This window comes from Trachemys scripta, chromosome 2, assembly GCF_013100865.1.
Source record: "Trachemys scripta elegans isolate TJP31775 chromosome 2, CAS_Tse_1.0, whole genome shotgun sequence".
NCBI lineage: Eukaryota > Metazoa > Chordata > Testudines > Emydidae > Trachemys > Trachemys scripta.
This window is the reverse complement of record NC_048299.1, coordinates 18,268,282-18,287,194: the sequence shown is the minus strand read 5'-3', so window position 1 is coordinate 18,287,194 and position 18,913 is coordinate 18,268,282. Positions and strand designations below refer to the sequence as shown.

The following is an 18,913-nucleotide window of genomic DNA, read 5'->3' as shown; positions in this document are numbered from 1 at the left end:
GGGGGGGAGGGTGCAGAAGAACGGGAGCGGGGCGCAGAGAGCCCGGCCCGGGGCCCCCTCCGTCCGCCCCCGGCTCTAACCCGTGCGCCTCTCTCGCCCGCACAGAGAACTCGGTGGCCGCCAAGTCGGGCGGCTGCTTCCCGGGCTCGGCCACGGTGCACCTGGAGCAGGGCGGCACGAAGCGGGTGCAGGACCTGAGCCCCGGGGACCGCGTGCTGGCGGCGGACGCGCAGGGCCGGCTGCTCTACAGCGACTTCCTGGCCTTCCTGGACCGCGAGCACGGCGCCCCCAAGCTCTTCTACGTGATCGAGACGCGGCAGCCGCGCGCCCGCCTGCTGCTCACCGCCGCCCACCTGCTCTTCGTGGCGCCCCCGCACAACCACTCCCAGCCCGAGCCCGAGCCCGCCCGCAGCCGCGCCCTCTTCGCCAGCCGCGTGCGGCCGGGCCAGCGGGTCTACGTGCTGGGCGAGGGCGGCCGGCGGCTGCTGCCCGCCGCGGTGCACAGCGTCTCCCTGCGGGAGGAGGCCTCGGGGGCCTACGCCCCGCTCACGGCCCAGGGCACCATCCTCATCAACCGGGTGCTGGCCTCCTGCTACGCCGTCATCGAGGAGCACAGCTGGGCGCACTGGGCCTTCGCCCCCTTCCGCCTGGCCCACGCCCTGCTGGCCGTGCTCTCCCCCAGCGCCAGCCTGCCCGAGGCGGAGCCCGCCCCCCCGGGCCTCCACTGGTACTCGCGCCTCCTCTACCGCATCGGCAGCTGGGTGCTGGACAGTGACTCCCTGCACCCGCTGGGCATGGCCGTGCAGTCCAGCTGAGAGCAGAGCAGCTCCGCCCCGCCACCGCCGCCAGGCCCAGGCAGCCGAGAGAGAAAGAGAGGGGGGAAAAAAACAAACTCACAGGAAAAAGAAAAGGAAAAACATATTTTTAAAGGCGAGCACGGCTTAAGACATAATAATAATAATAAAAATAATAATAAAGTAGGACAGTCCAAAGTAGACTTTAAGGAAAATAAAGACCCCGGGAAGTTTTGTTCTGTTTAGTTTATAAATATATTATATATATATTTTTATTTGGTTGGTTATTTTGTTCTGTTCTCTTGGTTGTTGTTTTGTTTTTCCTCCTCTCCTGGATATTTATTGGTTTGGTATTTTGAATAGATGTTTTAAAATGGATATGAACCGGACCTTCAAGAGCCTTAAGAAGTTTCTTTGATAATTTATTATCACCTGAACTGCACTCACAGGGGAAAACATTATTTTGTGAGGCCAAGCAAAACGGCGCAGAGTCTATTTTTCTACATGTCACATGTGTCCTGACTTTCAGAAAGCAAAATTCTGTACTTTTCCCATCCCTCCATTGCAATGCTCCTTCTTTTCAGCAAGTCTAAACACAAACAAAAGACAAACTTCATGGGGTCCATAAATTATATTTTTGTACACAGAATTGTAAATTAGATTTTTTTGAGAGATCAATACTTAACTTGAATCACATTTCGTTTTTGAAATAGTGTAAAATATGAGAATATATTATTTTAATTTAAATAGTTTCAACTGTAACATCATTTCCTGTATTGTTTTTCATGTTTCTTAAATATTTTGCTTTGTAAAAACACCATTTGGCCACGTTCTTGGAAGTCAAGACTGTTACACAAACTTTTTATTTACAAAACCGTAAGAAACTTTGTTATTTTTAACGTAAAAAAAAAGAAGAAATGTATTAGAAAATAATATTTTTTAAAAAAGCGCACATGGCGGTGATTCTGTGACGAAGGAGAGGGTAGTTTGTACAGAAGGGAAAAAAGGATGTTTTGCATTAATAAATTGAGAAATAACTGCTGTAAATTTACTAAAATGTATTTTTGAATATTTTGTAATAGTTTTAATAGTTTTATAGAAATAAAAATGTGCCATGCACAGTCTGGTTAGTATATAATAACTAAGAGTTCCTGGTGCATCCCATTTTTTTTCTTTTTGCTTATTGGTTTAGGAAACGTGATACCTAAAGAAATGCCCATTGTTTTCTTTAGATGTATTGCTTATACTTTGAATTCTGCTAAACTTAAGGAAGTAACCAAATACATCACATCAGCTCTTGGGAAACCTCAGATTTGTTGTACTAACAGTAGAACCTCACTTATTCGCACTAATGACTAGCAGACACATTTTGGATTACTGCAGTCTGGACCAAGTCTTGCCACCCTTTCTCAGGCAAAGCTCCACTGTTCCAGATTCTGTGTTCACTTAAGAACTCATCCAAAGACCACTGAAGGCAATGGGAATCTTTCCATTGACTTCTCAGAGGAGTACATTGGATCATTAAAGCAAGCTAATCTGCAAGTGAACCATGGTGCCCAAGAAGAGCCCCAGTGACTTCTATTAGTTTGCAGAAATGGGGTTCTCAACTGATGTAAATCTGGTGCAACCACACCGACTTCAATGAGTTACTCTGGATTCACACTGCTGTAGCTGAAAGAAGAATCTGGCCAGCAGATTTCAGTGGCTGTCTTGCCTGAGTAAAGATGCAGGGATTGGAGCTTTTTTAAAATCAACGAGGAAGAGAAAAAACCCACAATATTCAAACAAACAAGGATGTGACATCACCAAATCTACTTTTTCATTTATTCTGATGTATTATTTAGTTATAACTATTTATGATACTTCACACTATATTAGTAAATGTACTGGAGTGTATTCTGTAAAATTAGTGATGCAATCTGAGTAATACGTGATTTCACTACTGTACTCAAGAGATGAAATCTTTGGGGTCTGACTACCAGGCTTTTGGTGAGAATTGTCACATGTGCTGATTAGCAAGGTGCCAGTTAGCGAGGTTCTGCTGTATTTGCTGATATCTCCCTACACCTCAAAGGACATTTTTCTATTTCAAAAAATTTGGCAAAACAGTGTGTGCATTTCAGATAAGAACACAATGTAAGGGAGACTTTCCTTGAACACTTTTTCTTCGGTTTTGATTACCATTAGGATGATTACACTTAAGTTACCATTTTGCTCCAGAAGTTTAGCAAAGTCCTCCCCTGAGCTGGAAAGCAACTACCTTGCACTCAGTCTTCCAAGAGGTCTGCTTGGGCTTTGAGGCTCTTGTAAGGTGGCAGTCTTGGGAGGAGGAGGTTCATAATTTTTTATCCTCAAAGTGTGTCAGTTTCTGGAGCGGTAGTAGGCTGTCATGGCTAAATTCTGATCATGTGTACATCATGTACAATTAATTGACAATTGGATGTGCTCTCTGTCCTCTGACAGTCTCCGGTTTTGTGACCTCTTTTCCCTCAGAAGTGTCTGGGATAGTGTGTACATCGATAGCAGAACCTGGGTGTGTAAGCTCTTTATGCTCAGAGTGTTGCAGTGTCTTGGAGTTGTGAACTACCTGTGTCAGAATATAGTCGTCTCTTTGGGAGGAGATTCAATCTCTTGGCCCACCATTTGTGGCACTGTTTTGAGGCCCAGTCCAGCTCTCACTGAAGTCAATGGGAGCCTCTTCGTTGAATTTAATGGGTGTTAGATCAGGCCCTTAGACAACAATCTCCTTGAGCTCAAAGTAGGACAACATCTGGGGTTTGTAAACTCTCTTACCTCAGAACATGGCAGTGCCTAGTCACTCTGAACTCAGACTATGACAGTGTCTGAGGCTGCAGATTCGGTCTTCCTTCTTTGGCAAAGTCTGGGGCTATAATCAATCTCAGCTCCAAATGTAGCAGTATTTGGATCGTAACGTCTCCAGAATCAGTTTGTGGAAGTGTCTGGACACATAATCACTTCATGACCAGACGATGAGAGTGGCTGAGGCTGTAATCACTTTAAGCTCACTGGCAATGCATGGAGTTGTGCACTCTGCCCACAGAGTTTGGTCGGTCAGGGTTGTAAACTGTCTGCCACCCCGGAGTGGGATATTGCTTGAGATTGTAAACTGCCCGGCCTTACAAAGTGATGGCCTTGGGTTCGTAAAGTCATTCTCAGCTGTGCTGTGTCAATGTCATTAGGGTTGTAAACTCTCTGCCATTAGTGTATGCTAATACATCTGGGGTTATAAATGCCCTGGGCTCAGAATATGGATATTTCTGGGTATGTAAAATATGATCTCAAAACAAATGAATTTTTAGGAGTTTTGTCCTTAATGTGGCAGTCTGGGCATCTAAGCTGTCTTACCAGTATCTCTGACCAGCAGCTGGGGTTTTGTAAGGCCTCTACTGTTAGACTGTGACCGTGTCAAAGACTGTACTTCTCAGAGTTCACACTGTTACAGTGTTCAGGGATGCAGGCTATTGAACTTAAGGCACGGCTGTGTCTGGGGCTGTACTATAAATCAGAAATGTTAGAGTTGAAAAAGACCTATTAGATCAGAGCCCATTCCCCTGAAAGGGTAGGACATAGTCCCCAGACGTTGCTGCAGTTGATCTTAGCCAAAAGGCCAAGAAGAGCTCAGCACTGCAGTGTGAGAGCAGCTAAGATGCTGGGTTATATTAGGATCAACTATTTTAGCCAAGTAAAGAAACACTGCTGTGTTTTCATTGCACATATTTCTAATGACTATATGCTCCCCTCTCACAATCCATTTATTACACCTCCTATTGATACCTTCAGAGCTTTATGTCTTGAACACCCCTCCATCTTATGCATTAGAAGTGCTTTGTTAGATGGATCAATAGAGAATCTATAACTAAAGCTCTCTTATGAAGGAACTACTGTCTTAACATTGTGCAAAAAGTTTAGGAAATGTCACAGTCCGTTTTCAGGGTCTGAGTTTGTATAAAATGTACAAATAGTGGTGGCTACAGAATAGCTTATGACTAAATACATATCTATTACTGTTAAAATAATGTATAAGAATGTACTTGAAGCTATTATCCTTGTGCTCTGTTGTTTGAATAATTAAAGAAATTACAGAGACTTCCTGAAATGTCTGTTATGTGACAGCATTCCTATCACATACTTTCAACTAGCTGGATGTTTTTCCCCTATGACATAAAACAGAATTTGGAGAGACCACATTTTACAAATCTCTCCCTTAAGTGCATGAATATTATGCATCCATGTGATTTTTCACTGGAGGTGCAATGGCGCTTATGACTCAGTTCAAACAAGAAAGGAATTCTAGGTGTGCCATTTTGTGCAACTATGGGAACCTTCTTTTCCCCCCGTTTAATACCCATGTAAACTGCGTAATATTTACATGTGAAATACTGTATGGCTATGCAAAAATCCCTAATTTGTCAAGCATTTTGGGAAGAAAGAAGAATAGAACACTAGTGCATGAAAAATTGCATGCACTTCTTAACCTGCCCCTCAGACTCAAAATGAGATATCATTCTAAGTAGTGTGGGGATTTTATGTTTATTTTCATTAATCTTAACTGATAATTAACACAACATCCAAATCTGAAATCCTTGTGTGCCAGGAACAGCAAATGAAACCAGAGGGAATTTGGGGTGCACAAGGAATGCAGGATCACAACCCCAATGCATACTAATTAGATATGTCAAGCCAACCATCATAGTAAAAAGCAAGTCTTTCATTTCCTAGTTGCAATCCAGTTCTGTCTCTCTCCCTCATCTTATTTATAGATCGATCGATATATTTAGGCTATAACTGTGTTTGCATCAGTCTTCCTGAGCATTTCACATCATACTAAAGTTGAATGAGAGATTTGAATCAACTGAGTTTGGTGATAATTGGATAGCAAGTTTGCAGCTCCAGCATGACATCCATTTCAATTACAATGGAAAGGAAAGGGAAATGAACATTTTATTTTACTCGTTACTGCGAGCTATAGGGGAACAGTAGATGTTCCTAAAATGCTGAAATTCTCTCTAACAGTTTCAGCCTTAATCTGGTGCAAACGTAACCAAAAAAAAAAAAAAAAAGGATGGTGTGCCAAATTGGTCCTGCACCATTAAAAACAGTTGAATTTTGCCAGATTTTGATGGGAGCAGGAACAGGCCCAATAAATACCAGTAGGCTGAAATTCGTAGAAGTGACCTCTAATTTTTGGCGCCTCCATTTTTGGGTGTTAAACTTTAGCTACATTAGGCTTGGCTTTCAGGAGCACAGAACACAAATTGGATGCTCAAAGAGAAGTGTCCAAAACTAAGGTTAGGCCCAAATTTTCAAACGTATGTCCCTAAACCTGCTCCTAGTAAAATCAATGGCAAAACTCCTCCTGACTTCAATTAGAGCCAGTCCAGTACATAACTGACCTAGTAGCTGTACTGCTGCCTTATTTCAATCTAGTCCTGTAAAGGATCCTTATGTAGCTGAATTTATTTAAAAAATGAAGTGTAAGAAAACTCTTACAGACAAGACTTGTGTGCAATTCAGAAATAAAACCATGTGCTCAGAGGAAATGGATTTTGGGGGAAAAACATTTGTTTTGATGCATTGTGTCCTAAATGTGAAAAAAAAGCCACATTAGATTCACACAGTGTGTTGTAAACATATGTCCATTCATATTAACAAGGAGACCAGAAGGTAAAGATAGCTGTCTGTACAATGCCAGCTGTTCTTCACTCAGATAGACACTTAAGGGCAAATCCAGCCCCATCTCCCACAGAGGGACCCTTGGCTGCAAAATGGTATGTTTTTGCTGCTCAAGGGAGGGTGGAGCCAGGAGGGGGTGGATCACACAGGCAAGTCGCACCTCTTAAGCAGCACAAAGCCCCCTGAATTGCTACCTGGCTCTTTCCATCTCCCTCTACAGTTTGCCCAGGTACTTCCCCACAACTTGCCTAGGTACTTGGGATATGCCCTGGGATCAGGATTTGTCTTTTTAAAAAGGGACCTTGCTCTCAGTTGAAATACACTGGAAGGTATTCAACTTATTCTTTTGTCCTGGCATGAAATTCATTTTAATAAATTAATTGTAAATATGTATAGAATTACAGACACCTTTTGTATGTTACACACACACAGAATTCACTATGGGCTTCCTCTCTAGGAAGGAAGTGTAAAGCCAAGGTCCTGGCCAGTTTTGACCATTAAAAGATTCCAAGACTCTTTTTTCAAAGGATAGCAGTGTTACCGCCAGTATTCTGGCTCAATATCTACTCCACTATTACATTCTGCCTCTCTAAATGCCCCTTTCAGATTCACTTTAACACTAGTTTTTGGATGGAAGCAATATAATGTAATATTAAGTTAAAGAAATCAAGCACTCAAAAAATCAGGATATTCTAAAGCCAAGGTTGAATGCTTAGCCTTAATTCCACCCCTTTCTGCGCACAGCTTAAAATTAGAGATGGTAGAATCATTTTGCTGTGAATGTTAGTTGCAAGTTTAGCCTTTTTTTCCTGTCTGCAAATAGCCGATGAACCCATTCTGTTTTCTGTTAATGAATTTGGAATTGGTAACTATTTGCCAAACAGCTAATGCATACAAATTTCAGCCTATGGGTTGCTCATGAACTGTTCTCTTTGAACAATCATTATTTACGGTGTGTGGTTGATCATTTCAGTCACACGGGATTGTTTCTACTCCCTGCCTCATTGGATGGGGAACTATTCAAAAAACAAGAAAATAACAATCAGCAAATATCAAACAGGTCACTTCTGGCACAAATATTTGTATGAATAATCATTTGTGCTAACATTGGTGAAAGTTTCAGGATTCAGAGTTATCTTCAGAAACGCTTGGCAGCCATGCAAATATTTGCAAATAATGAATAGTGTGATCCCATAAATAACAGAAAACCAAACTTGTTGCCGTAAATGATGAAAATATTTGTAAATCGCTGTGTGCGTTATCCAACAACTACTAATGTCAACAGGAGCCTTTCCACTGATTTCAAATGGGCATTGTGTTAGGCTCTGTTTGGCCAGCTGTACTCATGGTATAGTTTGTTTTCATATCATATGATCAAGTAATACAATCTATAATGCAAACAGGAATTTCTTATACCAGCTAACATAGTGGGCCAAATTCTGCCCTCATTTGCATGTGTGCAACCCCATCAACATCAGTAGGGTTACATAATGGGCAATTGAGGTCAGAATGTGTCAACCCACTTTATGTGCCACCTGGTATTAAGTTTGCCTCCAAGGTCCTGGACTCTTTCTCACTTAAGCCATTGGGAGCTTTGCCATTACCTTCAATAAGTGCAGAACAGGGCACTGAATATTTACTCTTTGCAATAGAGTATAATAATACAGTATACAATTTATTTACACATTTAGTAATATGAAACTAATTTTTTAAATGGACTCTTAATTCTGCCAGAAAAAACTACTGCATAGAAACACGTAGGGTGTTTTTTTCAGAAGAGCCTAAATGCATATAGGTGCTGTTAAAAATTCCACCTGATATAGACTCTAGTGAAACTTTCATGTACTACGGCATTCAAAAAGCAAAACAAGGTTCTTATTCACAACTGTGTAGGGCATTTGCCTTCAGCAACAGAATCTTCAAAAGCCAGCAGAGCATGCACCTTTTTAAAGCCAGAGCTGTTTACAAATGGATATTGGAGACCTTGGCTGAAATTTTTAAAGCAATCTTAAGGGGATTTAGATTTACATCTTCTGTTTGCATGTTCAGATCTCCTAGACTACTCTGAAAATATCAACTCTTGTTTATAAAATTAAACTATAAAAAAAGCCTATGAGGATATCAGTCAAAGTAGAATGATGTGAAAAGAATTCTACTCAGAGCAATTACAACTACACAAGAAGAAAAGTCTTGTATACATGGTACTAGACTTGACTCAGGAGATCTAGTTTCAGTTCTTACCTCTTCTACAGACTTCCTATGTGACCTTGTGCAAATCACTTATAATTCACATGGTGTTAAGGGGATAAATTCATTAAGATTTGTGAGGTGCTAGGACACTCCTAGAATGGGACCATATGAATATCTAGATATAAAGAGTCATTCAGATATCATACACTATTTTTTTAAACAAATGAGTGCCTTTTGCAGGCAGGCTGGCAAGCTTAAAGAAAAATAAGAATGGTCATATGTGTCAATTATGTATAAACATATTCAAGTCATATTACACATATATTACTTTATACATTTCTAGAAATGTAAAAAAATCTCACAACTGCCAGTGCTATCATCTTTTATACTTTACATGTATGTTTTGTAAACACATTTCCTGTGGCATTTTAATACAATTCTGGGTACACTCAGACAAGAGGACAACTGTCTTTTAAACCCTGAACAGATCTCACAGTCCACAGCTGGTCAACTGATTGCAAGCTATCTTCACCTTCACTATGCATAAAGCCTGTCAGTTAGTAATACCTAAAGTGGAAGCATCATTCCTAAGCAACACAGGAAACACGTGACATCTGTCCTCTGCTTTCTACACTGGCTTCCCATAGAATACTGGTCAAATTTAAGGCCTCAGTCATTATCTTCAAGGCACTCAACAATCCAAGCCCAGGATTCATAAAAGATCTTTCATAACTCCATAATGAGGCGATAGTTACACTCTTCAGGCACAATGGAACTGTCCAGTACAAGGGTGAGCAGAAGACAGAGGTTTCTCAGGGGTCAGTCCTAGACGGTGGAACAAACTCCTGCAGGACTTCAGACCCACCACAAACCTCCCCATCTTTCACTCCAAGTGAGAGGCACACTTCATCAACCTTGCCTTCATTAATATAAACACACAGCATAGCGTACACATAACTGGTTAATTTAAGAAATTCTCACACAAAGGTCCCCTGGGTAGAAGAAGAAGGAAAAAAAAAAAAAAAGAGAGACCTACATGTGGGAGATGCTAGTCACTTTGCTTAATGCACTCCTGGAAGACACTCAGGTCTATTGTGGGGAGGGCTGTGTCAGAACCTGACTAGAAGAGTAGATGTTTCAGAAAAAATATCCCATGTTCTAAAGGAGGAGAAGGGGCGGCAGCCAGAAGAGTGGCAATCTCACTATGGAATGACAGTCCTTCCCTTTTACACGTGAGAGGGGCATAATAGGTTGGCCACACCCCACACAAGTGATATTTGCTCCCTGCTTGGGATAGGTGTTGGTCCTCCTTTACGTTGTTGTCAGGATCTGGGAAATCCACCTATCCAGGGATCAGATGTGGGGCACTGAGCCAGAGACATGACCAGGAGAGGCCACAGCAGCCAGTTGTTTGGATGGCAAGACTAGGGAAATGGCTGGGTATTCTCATTCTGCTCTGATGGACACAGGAGTGACATGGACAATGGCTCAACCATGAACAGCTCCAGCTTCATGGCTCTGAAACAGCCTAGTGTCTGAGAGTCTTCCAAGTCTTCACAACGAAAACAAGAACAGACTTGCGTTCTCTCTCCCCGTTCTGAGCAGGTAGCAGTGAATTACTCGTATAGGGTATATCTACCCTGCACACGCCTTATGGCAGTGAGTAGAGTGCATGCACTCCGCACTCCCCCGCAGTGGTATAAATAGCAGTGTGGAAAGTAAGATTTCACAGGTATGAATAGCAGGCAAGGCACTGCTTAGGCAAGTAGAGTAAAGAAACACTTGAATGCTTAGGCTATGTAACCTACACAGCTCTCTACACGCCCAAGCTGTGTCCCCCCTCCCCCATCTACACCGCTATTTTTAGCAGTGTATGTTCCTCTGCCTCCCTGGTGCTGGAGCCTTTCCCTGCCAGAGGGAAAAGCAGGGAAAGCCTCTGGCAGTGGCAGGCAGCAGCATAGGTGCTGACTTCATGGGTGCTTTGGGGCTGGAGCACCCATGGGGGGAAAATGGTGGGTGCTGAGCACCCACCAGCAGCCCCCGTAACAGCTCTCCCCCTCCCCCCCAGCAGGTCCTGTGGATCAGCACCTCCCCCTTTCTCCTCGCATGTCCCACCCACTGCGAACAGTTGTTTTGCAGCGTGCAAAAGGCTGGGAGGAAGGGGGGGAGGAGTGAGGACACAGCGCGCTTAGGGGAGGGGGCGGAACTGGACGGGAAGAGGCGGGGCAGGGGTGGGGCCTCAGGGAAGGGGTGGAGTTGGGGCAGGGCCTGGGTCAGAGCTGGGGACCAAACACCCCTCAGCACTTCGGAAAGTCAGCGCCTGTGGTCAGGAGGGAAAGTTTCCTGCTGCCAGAGCCTTTCCCCGCTGCCGCCCCCACCAGAGCCTTTCACTGACACATGTAGCTACACACTGCAGTGTGGATGCAGCTTGCTTTTCCCTACAGCTGTAGTTATACGTACCCTACATACTTCTGCCAGTGGTGTGCAGTGTAGACATAGCCTTAGCTATCAGGGTGGTTGGTTCTTCGTTATCCAGGGGCAAGTGTGTTTGAGAGAGCACCTACTGAGGAAAGTAAACCCATAAAGCTGAATTCTCTATGCTGCGATGTCTGAGGTCATTCTTATCTCTTGTGGGAGCGAGTTCCCAAAGGACCTCATGACCGTCTTAGCAATCTGAGGGGAGTTGTCCTCAACTGTGGGGCTGATGTTACCCATCAGGCAAGTTCTTCAAAATGCCTTCTTCTGCCTATCACCTTAGATTTGCCTAACTTCAGCATCAGCCAGCTGTTCTTCATCCAGGTACATGATGAGCATGGCTATACTTCCCTTGTCAATGGGCAAGAGGAGGTCATTCACCAGAGCAACAAGTGCCTCCTCATTACCCTGCCCAGGCCTGACGCCCGTCAGAGGGGTTCAGGATACTGTAGCAGATAGGCAGCACTGGGGGGTTCTAAAGTGATTTCTGGTACAGGCTACTAATTAAGGGCTCAAATAACTTCAACACACACTGAAATCTACAGGAACTGAAGGTGTTCAGAACTTAGCAGGATGGAGCCCAAAATGGTCACAGAATCAGGTTTGCTAAAGGAAAGCAAGATTTTATGCCAAAGGATTGTACATTTCGGACATTCATAAAGGCACTCAATTTGGGCCTTGGTATTGGAGTTGCTTCCCCAACATCCATGTACAGCAGAAGAAACTTTTCATATGGTCATGATGTGTTCAGGGTTTTTTTGTAAAGATATTTTTGTATATCATGCATCATCTGAAGCTGAGATAAAGACAAAAAAACATGCAAATATGTGTGTGTATATATACACACACAAACACACACACACACATACATACATACGCAATTCTAATTCTGTGCCTGTATTGAGTGTGACCCAGTGGGAAGAAAAATTAGAAAGTTTTCTTGCAGTGTTATAGTCTCAGTGTAATTTCCTTCCTATTGATAGCAGTCTTGACAAGACTGCACTATTTCAAGAGAGTGAAATAACTGCATATGTTATTACGAATATCAAATTAAGTGGAGAACCTTTCATATTAAAAAAGAGATTCAGGGCCAAATTCTCTGCTGGGTTATATGGGGACAGATCCATTGACTTCAATGGAGTTTCACCTGTTTACACCAGCAGAGAATTTGGCCCAAGAAGTTTATATAAACAAGCATCATAACCATGTGCAAAAAAAGTTTGCATTCAAAAAGATTCTTTAAACAAACAAAACCAAATCAATCTTAAGGATTCTCTTTTCTAAGTGGAATCAAAGTGACCTCTAGTGGTTCTCTGTTAACTGTGCGGCTTAAGAGTCATTAAAGACACTATTTGTACAATGATAGCATAGTATTGTACCTTCAGCTATTGTAAATGCAGTCAATACTTGATTAAACCCTAATCATAGGGATTAGCAGCTCTGAAGATCATTATTAAAATTCAAGTGTAAACATCTTTTAATGTAATTTACTATTTTTCTTAGTTCAGTGTACTGCTTGTTTGGCCCAATATATTGTACATAACTAATATGGTCAAAAGAGGTTGATTGTTCTTATTAGATAATTTAAAAATAAGCAACAAAACAAATATAGCTGCAACTTCAGAACTGCACCAGTAACTTAACCATTGATGTGTCCTCTGGGGCTACTTGAAGTATAAGGTGCTGTTCACTGTGAGTATGGGTGGCAGAATGTGCATTAGAAATATGACCCTGCTGATTTCTTGCTATCTGCTGGAATGGTCACAGCCTGATGACAAAGCTTTTACTATTTCTTATACAGCATAACTTGCAAGGTTCCACCCGTACTTAGTCTGGATGAAAAGAAAGCGATTTTTACCAATACTAAGTGATCTTTTTCAAACTAACTATCAAGTAAAAATAACAGTGTAGAGAAAGGACGATACAATCAATCAGTAATGTGGACAACTAAAAATACATCAGCCAATTTATGTGAGTTTACCATGACAATCAGTAGCATACGGAGACCCAAATGGGATATCACTCAGGTCCATTCACCAGTATATAATCATCCAGACTACAGTATGAAGGGATCAAGGCCAGCAGCTAGATGATGAGGAGTTCTAGCCTAACGTCCCCATGGCAGATTTTAGTGTTTGAGTGGGCAATAAATAAGATATTGATCACTTTGGAACAGGAGTTAGGGATGAATACTGTAAGAGAATATGCTGAGCTATGCTAATACTTAAAGAATACAGATTAAAAATTAATCCTTTATAGGTAATATTTTTCTTGGGGACACAATGATCCTCAAACTAGAGCTGGATGAAAACCAGGATGTCATTTTTTTCAGGGGGAAATCCACGAAAATGTCATTCTTTTGGGGGGTTGAATTTTGAAGACAAATTTCATCAAAATCACAAATTTAGAAAAATTTTGAGCAGCTGCACTTCTAACTGTCTTTCACATTTTCTCCCCTTTCTTCATCATCCTCACTCTGGAACCAGAGGTTCTGCATTTCCCAACCAAACAAACAGCAAAAAAAAAAAAAAAAAAAAAAAAAAGAGCAATGTCTTTTGTCCATCTTTCCTTTTACTGGCCCCTCGGACTTTCATAGACAATTCAAATTGCTATTTGGATCTTTTCCAGAGCTCCTTAACATTCTCCATAATTAAGGTTGGCAGAGTGTCTATGCACTGCAGTGGCCCAGGCTTGGAAGCAACTTGCCCCTTGTTGTAGTCAGTATTACTTTCATCAAGTTTTGCAATCTGGCTACTTTTTCCCCCTAGTTGCTTTTGTCAGCACTCTGCACCTCCTACTCTTGAGATTGTGTATTATTTAAAAACTGACTATGGCAAATTTTAGAATAACTTCCCTTGTTAGTAATGGGACTGCTTGTATAAGGAATACTCATGTGAGTTGAGGTTTATAGGATTCTGCCCCATATTAATGTGTTGTTTTATCTTATAATACGGAGATATTAAGACATTTAGAAATGTGAGCATTTACTGAGTATAACCTTATCCATCCTGGGACATGAGGAGACTACCCACATGTTAAAGTTAAGCATGTATATTTGTAGGCCTAGGTTTGTCTACAGTTGACTAACACTGACAGCATCCAATAAATAATAAATACTAAAACTCCCAAATGACCTTCTCCCTTCCCACCCTCAACCTCCTCTCCCCCAAATCTCCAACTTCCAGATTTAAAGAACTATACGCTACAGCTATTTTTCCTTAAACGAGCTTAGTATTTAGCCACATCACATGCACTTGGCCTGCAGATGATAAGACGATAAAAAGAACCATTAGCATAAATACAAAATAAATCTGCAGCATAATGATGTTCTTCCCTATGCTCTGCTAAACTTCTCTCCTCCTACAACCATGAAAGGTTTATGTAGAAGTAGAGAGAGAAGTAGCAACAAGTCACGTTCACATTTCACTGTTAAATAAAATAGCACTTGACTTATGTTTGCTCTTAAAGTTTACAGGCTAAAAGAAAGATAATTAGGGGGAGAGATAACTCAATGGTTTGAGTATTGGCCTACTAAACCAAGGGTTGTGAGTTCAATTCTTGAGGGGGCCCCTTAGGGATCTGGGGCAAAATCAGTACTTGGTCCTGCTAATGAAGGCAGGGGGCTGGACTCAATGACCTTTCAAGGTCCCTTCCAGTTCTAAGAGATAGGATATCTTTATTTATTTATAATTATGCCACTAAAAGCAAACCAAATAAAAACAGGTTGGTAAGAAGAAGCAAGGCCCACCACCCAGAACTAGCTGGAGTTGACTGACTTTCAATATTTATTAAATATGTACATTTTCCTGCAACGTTAAATTAAAAACACTGCTTTGGTTTTATTCAGAACCATTCAAAAATGCAACAGACTTGCAAGCATTCCCTGTTCACTTGTCTAAAAGTATGCAGTTTTAATGAAGGACAATGGCTGGAAAAACAATCTGTTTTGAAAGGGATACTTTTAGGTTAAAATCATATCGTTTTTAAAAACAATTGTGTGCCAATCTACATTATTTATAGCACCGTGGAGTGATACACCTGAAAGATTTTAAAAATCTAGTTTACTTTACACGTACATGCTTTTTTCAGCTAAGGCAAGAGAGTACACTGGGTCAGTTTCACTTCTGAGGTCCAGTGTAGGTTATATAAAGGACCAGAAGTCATGAGACTGGGGTTTTCGTCTTGACTTTAGGGCTCAGACCCAACTATAGAACAAACTGATTTTTGTTTATTACGTCCATTTTAAAGGTTTAAAGCCATAAAAAATATAGCAAAGCAAGTTGTTGCCAACCAATCTGCGCTTAGATCAATACATAGATTTACCTCCAAAGTAGAAAGAACCATTAGCATAAATACAAAATAACACAATTAACCCCCTCTAGACTTCTCATGCTCCTACAAGTACAGCACTATGACACAGGAAAGAGGAGATCTAAGGTACCCAGAGTCCACCACATTTAGGGCTTTACAGGCAATGTTTTATTGTAAGTCTGCCAATATTTGGGGTTTTTCTTAAGGCCCCAGTTCCTCATTGTTGCAGAGAAAAGCTTGAAAATGTGAACTCCCCAGGCAAATAAAAAGAACCCAACATTTAAAAAAACCTCGTCATTTTAAAGACAACTTTATGATTTGGGGGGACTTGACTCATTACTTCTGAATTCTTGGGGTTGGCGACAGTACAAGTCAAAACAAACACTTGGAAGCATTTAGATTCTATGATGTTGGATGCTATAGATATGTCTAAACCAGACAGATGGAAAACAGCCTAGCACAATCCAAGAGAATTGACTTAATGCCCTTTGACTTAATACTTCTTAAAAGGAAAGTTGATATTCTGGCCTTACATATTTCATCAAACTTTCAGAGTTGTCTAAACAAGAATTCTTTGTAAGGAAAGTAGATTTGACAACATGTTCCTTAAGAAAAGGCTCTATTGAATTTAGTAGGAATGAAACCAATAGGGTTCTATAGGAATTTAACAGACTTCTATAGAAATGACTCAAACAGCCTAGAGAATTGAATACAGAATACCGAAATCTAACAGGTTTTTACAGAAAAAAGCCTACAGCCTTGAAGATTGAATACAGTTGATTTTCAAAGTCAATAGGAATTCTCTCATTCTTTATAAATTTCTATAGGACTTTTCCATAAGGGGCAAACCTGACCAGTTCAAATAATGGAAGAAAAGGATAACAAAAGGATAGACAGGTATAGCTCCCTTGCTAAGGCTGCTTTGTGTAGTAAGCCAGGAAGTGCTTTTGAACCCAAAGCAGAAGAAAGTTAATCCATAACCCCTTAAATGTCAAATACCAACATAACAAGAGCAGTTTTTTTCAATATACAGCATTCAAGTTCTGTGCTGTAAATCACTGCTTAGCACAACGCCAGTCTAAATAGTAATATACTGATATACGATATAATTCACCTTTCTGCAGTGGCCAGCACAAGGCGTATTTGCCACTTTAGTGCCTTTTCAGATCTCAGATTAAGGTTTAAGTAGGACCTACATAGGGCATCAGCCTTGTGGGGGTTCTCTGTATGGCTTGAATTTCACTGATAGGAAAAATGCACCCATAAACTTAATCACATCCAAAGACATACGCCCATAGTCTTACTAGTCAATTCATAGGGTTAAAGTTACTATTTGATTCACAATCATTGTCAAGTATTCATTTTCATCCATGATTAACAATGCACATGCTTGCTATAAACACACTGATAATAAAAACTATTTACCTTAAGCTTGAACAGGTGTATCGTCTATAGTCATCCTCATGGAAGTATATCGTTTGTAGTGCACTAAAGGCCAGAACAGCTGATTGCCTGCCATTTAAAATGGTCACCAAAGTACCAGGATGTAGAATGGCAGTGCATGCTGATAGTAACTCATTCTAAATGTTTTATTTAAAGAAACAGTACAATCCAACTGAAATTCTGGGAGGAGGAAAAAACAGAAAGATTCAGTAGGGCCACAGGATACTTCCACCTGAGACAAACTGATCCAGTTAACCTCCCTTTGCAAAAATGGTATATTAATAAACTTGGCCTGACTGTGAAGATGACCTTCTCTATCCAAGAAATTTTAGCTCTGACGATGGATAGTTTACACTGAAATTGTGAAAGTATGGGGAGATCAGATGTCCCAGGTCTCATGTTTTCTCAGTTTAAGCTCCACTACCATTTCCTTGCCATAGACCCTAAAACTGCAAACACTTGCCCCAACATAGTGCTTAATAGTGTTGTAAGTATTCCCACTGACTGCCAAAGCGTCTTTACATCAGAATCTGACTTACCCTTTACATAGGCCCCTGACTTCAGCAGAACTACGCACAGGAGCAAATACTCGGCTCTGCAGTGAGTGATTGCAGGATCAGGCCCTAAAGATGTTACAAGGCAATCAAATATGTAGATCACATTTTTGGTGGAACATCAGATACCTTACATTCCTTCACACTCAGTGGTTTCCCTTTTCTGGGCAAATAGAAAAAGTCAACTCAACATGCTATTGCATAGTTATTTTTTATTTATTTATTTTGATTTCTTAAAATAAATCAGTTGTCAACAGTTGTGACAACAGATGCCAGGAACAGCTGTTGGGTAATTCCAATATGTGACTTTACTAATTTTTCATGGATGTTCTTGTGATTATCAGAAAACGAAGTAGGCTATTTGCAAATGGAACGAGGTTTATGCCAATGTCATTCTCAAATTTATCTCTAGATCTCATGGAAAGTGCATCTTCCTGTATCTTTCCTTACCTCCTTTCAGGGGTTTGCTTCTTCTCTTTTAGTCAAACTTGTGACATCAGTAAAGTATTGAAGATTGATGTACAGGTTTTCCTAAGAATATATAATTCTATATATTGGGTGCTTTTACAAAAAGTAGAAACAGACATTGACATTATAATGGGTTATATTCACCCTTGAATATAAGGGCTATGCACTATTCAAGTCCCACTTAAATGATCACAATAATGCTTACATAGGATTTAAGTGGTGAGTAGAGGCCATGTGTGGTCCTCTGTGAAGGGGTGAATTTTACCCTATATCCATAAAAGCCTCTGCTGCCCCAGAGATAACTTCATTTACCCACCACTATGTCTACTGTTATCACAACAGCCCTCAGACCAACAATTTGCTCCTTATAAACATTGAGTTTAAGGCCGGAAGGCACCATTAGGTCATCTAGTCTGGCCTCCCGTATAACGCTGGCCATAGAATTTCATAGAGTTACCTTTGTATTGAGCACAATAATTATTTGCTTAGAGCATGTCTTCACAAAGGCATCCAGTGTTGATCTGAAAACTTCAAGAGATGGAGAATCCACCACTTCCTTCGGTAGTTTGTTCCATTGGTTAATCACTCCCATTGTTGAAAATTTGTGCCTTATTTCTAATTTGAATGTGTCTGGCTTTAACTTCAAGCCATTGGTTCTTATGTCATTCTCTACTATATTAAAGAGCCTTTTAATACCTGGGATTGTCTCTCTGTAATCAAGTCACTTCTCAATCTTTTTGACAAACTAAACAGAGTGAGCGCCCTAAATTTCACACTGTAAGGTATTTTTTCCAGATCTCAAATCATTTTTGTGGCTCCTTTTTGCACCCTCTTCAATTTTAATATACTTTAACCCTCAACAGCTTTCCAACACAAACACAAAAGAAATGTTCTTGCCTGCCCAACACCACATACCATGAAAAGCAAGCAAGCTCTGTTTCATATTTCACTGTGGTAACAGGTTGTACTGGCCCTGTCAGGCTA

General features: G+C 41.0%; 1 protein-coding gene across 1 annotated transcript in view; it reads left to right on the top strand.

Moving 5' to 3' along the window:
- Nucleotides 1-4,902, top strand: part of SHH (sonic hedgehog signaling molecule) — a 22,007-nt gene extending 17,105 nt beyond the window's left edge. The window contains exon 3 of the mRNA XM_034759997.1: nt 106-4,902. Within this exon, the coding sequence (XP_034615888.1) occupies nt 106-815 (710 nt within the window). The 3' untranslated portion in view covers nt 816-4,902. The remainder of the gene's footprint in view (nt 1-105) is intronic.
- Nucleotides 4,903-18,913: the final 14,011 nt, after the last annotated feature.